The 3,115-nt window shown below is 52.7% G+C and overlaps 1 protein-coding gene across 1 annotated transcript; it reads left to right on the forward strand.

The window, feature by feature from the left end:
• The first annotated feature begins 1,272 nt into the window (after nucleotides 1-1,272).
• Nucleotides 1,273-2,355, forward strand: LOC126234916 (uncharacterized). Its single transcript, XM_049943656.1, has one exon. The coding sequence runs from the start codon at nucleotides 1,273-1,275 to the stop codon at nucleotides 2,353-2,355; it is 1,083 nt and encodes a 360-aa protein (XP_049799613.1).
• Nucleotides 2,356-3,115: the final 760 nt, after the last annotated feature.

Genomic DNA, 3,115 nt, shown 5'->3' on the forward strand with positions numbered 1-3,115 from the left:
GTACTGACGTGATTCATATCAAAATGTTTCCCCACGTGATTTCGGTCGCGCAACAGGGATTAACTGTGAACGCTAAATAGTAGTTGGAGCTAGACGAATGGATCATTCCACGTCCGATGTCGTTACGGAATTCAATATTCAGTGATCCACAGTGTCAAGAGTGTGCCGAGAATACCAACTTTCAGGCATTACCTCTCACCATGGGCAACGCAGTGGCTGACGGCCTTCACGTAATGACCAACAGCAGTGGCGTTTACGCACACTTTTCACTGCTAACAGACTGGCAATACTGCGTGAAATAACCGCAGAAATCAATATGGGACATACGAACGAATCCGTTGGGAGAGTTGTACGATTTGGCGTTAATGGGCTATGTCAGCAGATGACCGAGGAGTGTGCCTTTGTTAACAGCACAATATCGCCTGCAGTGTCTCTCCTGGGCTCGTGACCCTATCGGTTGGTCCCTAACGATTGGAAAACCGTAGCCTGGTCAGACGAGTCCCGATTTCAGTTGGTAAGAGCTGATGGTAGGGTTCGTGTGTGGCGCAGACCCTACGAAGCCGTGCACCCAGGTTGTCAACAACGCAATGTGCAAGCTGAGCGGAAAGATGGAAGAAAGACTGGGTTTAACGTTCCGTAGACATCAAGGTCATTAGAGACGGAGCACAAGCTCGGATTGTGTCAAGAATGGGGAAGGAAATAGGCCGTGTCTTTTCAGAGGAACCATTCCAATATCAGCCTGTACAGATTTTGGGAAATCACAGGAACCCTAAATCTGCATGTTCAGACATGGCATGGAATGGAATGTACTGGGTCATCTAGTCCAACTGCATCTATCAATGACTGGAAATGTTTATGTTTCGCTATTTGGAAAACATTTGCAGCGATTCATAGACTTCATGGTCCCAAACAACGATGGAATTTTTAAAGGTGACAATGCGACACGTCACGAGGCCACAGTTCTCCGTGATTGGTTTGAAGAACATTTTGAACAATTCGAGCGAATAGTCTGTCCACCCAGCTAGGCCGACATGAATCCCGTCGAACATGTATGGGACATAATCGAGAGGTCAGTTCGTGCACAAAATCCTGCACTCCACACTTTCGCATTTATGGACGGCTATATAGGTAACATGACTCAATATTTCTGCAAGGGACTTCCAAAGATATGTTGAATTGATGCCACGTCCAGTTTCTGCACTATGCCAGACAAATATAACATGATATTAAGAGGTGTCCCAGGACTTCTCACCTCAGTGTATGTCACTATTGATGATCAGCAGGGTCATCTGCCAGCAGGGTCATCTGCCAGCAGGGTCATCTGCCAGCAGGGTCATCTGCCAGCAGGGTCATCTGCCAGCAGGGTCATCTGCCAGCAGGGTCATCTGCCAGCAGGGTCATCTGCCAGCAGGGTCATCTGCCAGCAGGGTCATCTGCCAGCAGGGTCATCTGCCAGCAGGGTCATCTGCCAGCAGGGTCATCTGCCAGCAGGGTCATCTGCCAGCAGGGTCATCTGCCAGCAGGGTCATCTGCCAGCAGGGTCATCTGCCAGCAGGGTCATCTGCCAGCAGGGTCATCTGCCAGCAGGGTCATCTGCCAGCAGGGTCATCTGCCAGCAGGGTCATCTGCCAGCAGGGTCATCTGCCAGCAGGGTCATCTGCCAGCAGGGTCATCTGCCAGCAGGGTCATCTGCCAGCAGGGTCATCTGCCAGCAGGGTCATCTGCCAGCAGGGTCATCTGCCAGCAGGGTCATCTGCCAGCAGGGTCATCTGCCAGCAGGGTCATCTGCCAGCAGGGTCATCTGCCAGCAGGGTCATCTGCCAGCAGGGTCATCTGCCAGCAGGGTCATCTGCCAGCAGGGTCATCTGCCAGCAGGGTCATCTGCCAGCAGGGTCATCTGCCAGCAGGGTCATCTGCCAGCAGGGTCATCTGCCAGCAGGGTCATCTGCCAGCAGGGTCATCTGCCAGCAGGGTCATCTGCCAGCAGGGTCATCTGCCAGCAGGGTCATCTGCCAGCAGGGTCATCTGCCAGCAGGGTCATCTGCCAGCAGGGTCATCTGCCAGCAGGGTCATCTGCCAGCAGGGTCATCTGCCAGCAGGGTCATCTGCCAGCAGGGTCATCTGCCAGCAGGGTCATCTGCCAGCAGGGTCATCTGCCAGCAGGGTCATCTGCCAGCAGGGTCATCTGCCAGCAGGGTCATCTGCCAGCAGGGTCATCTGCCAGCAGGGTCATCTGCCAGCAGGGTCATCTGCCAGCAGGGTCATCTGCCAGCAGGGTCATCTGCCAGCAGGGTCATCTGCCAGCAGGGTCATCTGCCAGCAGGGTCATCTGCCAGCAGGGTCATCTGCCAGTAGCTGTACCAAGCTATGAACCTCTGCGGTCTCCGCATTTTCCTACAGTTCTCTGGTGTCACACAAAATAGTCTTCTGCAAAACGCCTCACACAGCCTCCGAGTTATCCTTTGCGTCGTTCGTAACACGACGCCTGTGAGCGCAGCGATCCAGGTGAGGACAGGCGAGCAGTGGCCGGGTGGCGTTGTCCCTCCCAGCGAGGGGGCCCCACACGGCAGATTGCGCGCTGCAGCAAGGCGCGGTTCCAGTTTGTCCGCTGGAGAAAGTCTCGAGAGCGACCTTTCACGAGGAATGCGAGCCCTGGCACGTAGCGCACCAGCCGTGGCCGCTCACAACAACATGTGCTGCCGGCACACTCGCAGCAAATTCCAGACACCACCTACTCAACAACGTCTCAGTAGAGGAGGAATATACTCTACCTGCTCTAGTAACGTAGTTCCACAGATTTAAGAAGTAGGGAAGGATATGGCTCCTGTTTTAATAAAGATTCAAACGGAAGCAACTTATATTCTTCAACAAGGCCGTAGGGACGTTATCGTAACTAGAAAGTTACATTTTCAATAAAAAATAAAGGAAAGAGTTCACAGCTATCCGAGGTTGCATCCATAATCTAACTACACTGCACAGTGGCCTTGTGATATTTCGACCGTCCCGAATGAGACAACGAATTACGAGGAATCTTATAAGCTAGTTTTCCTCAAGACATTTGAGCATCATCTTTATTTACGATAGTAACAATGTAAGGAGGGGGAGGGGGGGAAGC

This window comes from Schistocerca nitens, chromosome 2 (genome assembly GCF_023898315.1).
Source record: "Schistocerca nitens isolate TAMUIC-IGC-003100 chromosome 2, iqSchNite1.1, whole genome shotgun sequence".
Lineage (NCBI taxonomy): Eukaryota > Metazoa > Arthropoda > Insecta > Orthoptera > Acrididae > Schistocerca > Schistocerca nitens.

Excerpts from the sequence above, each read along its gene's own strand:
- LOC126234916 (XM_049943656.1), top strand. The coding sequence starts at position 1,273 with ATGATCAGCAGGGTCATCTGCCAGCAGGGTCATCTGCCAGCAGGGTCA.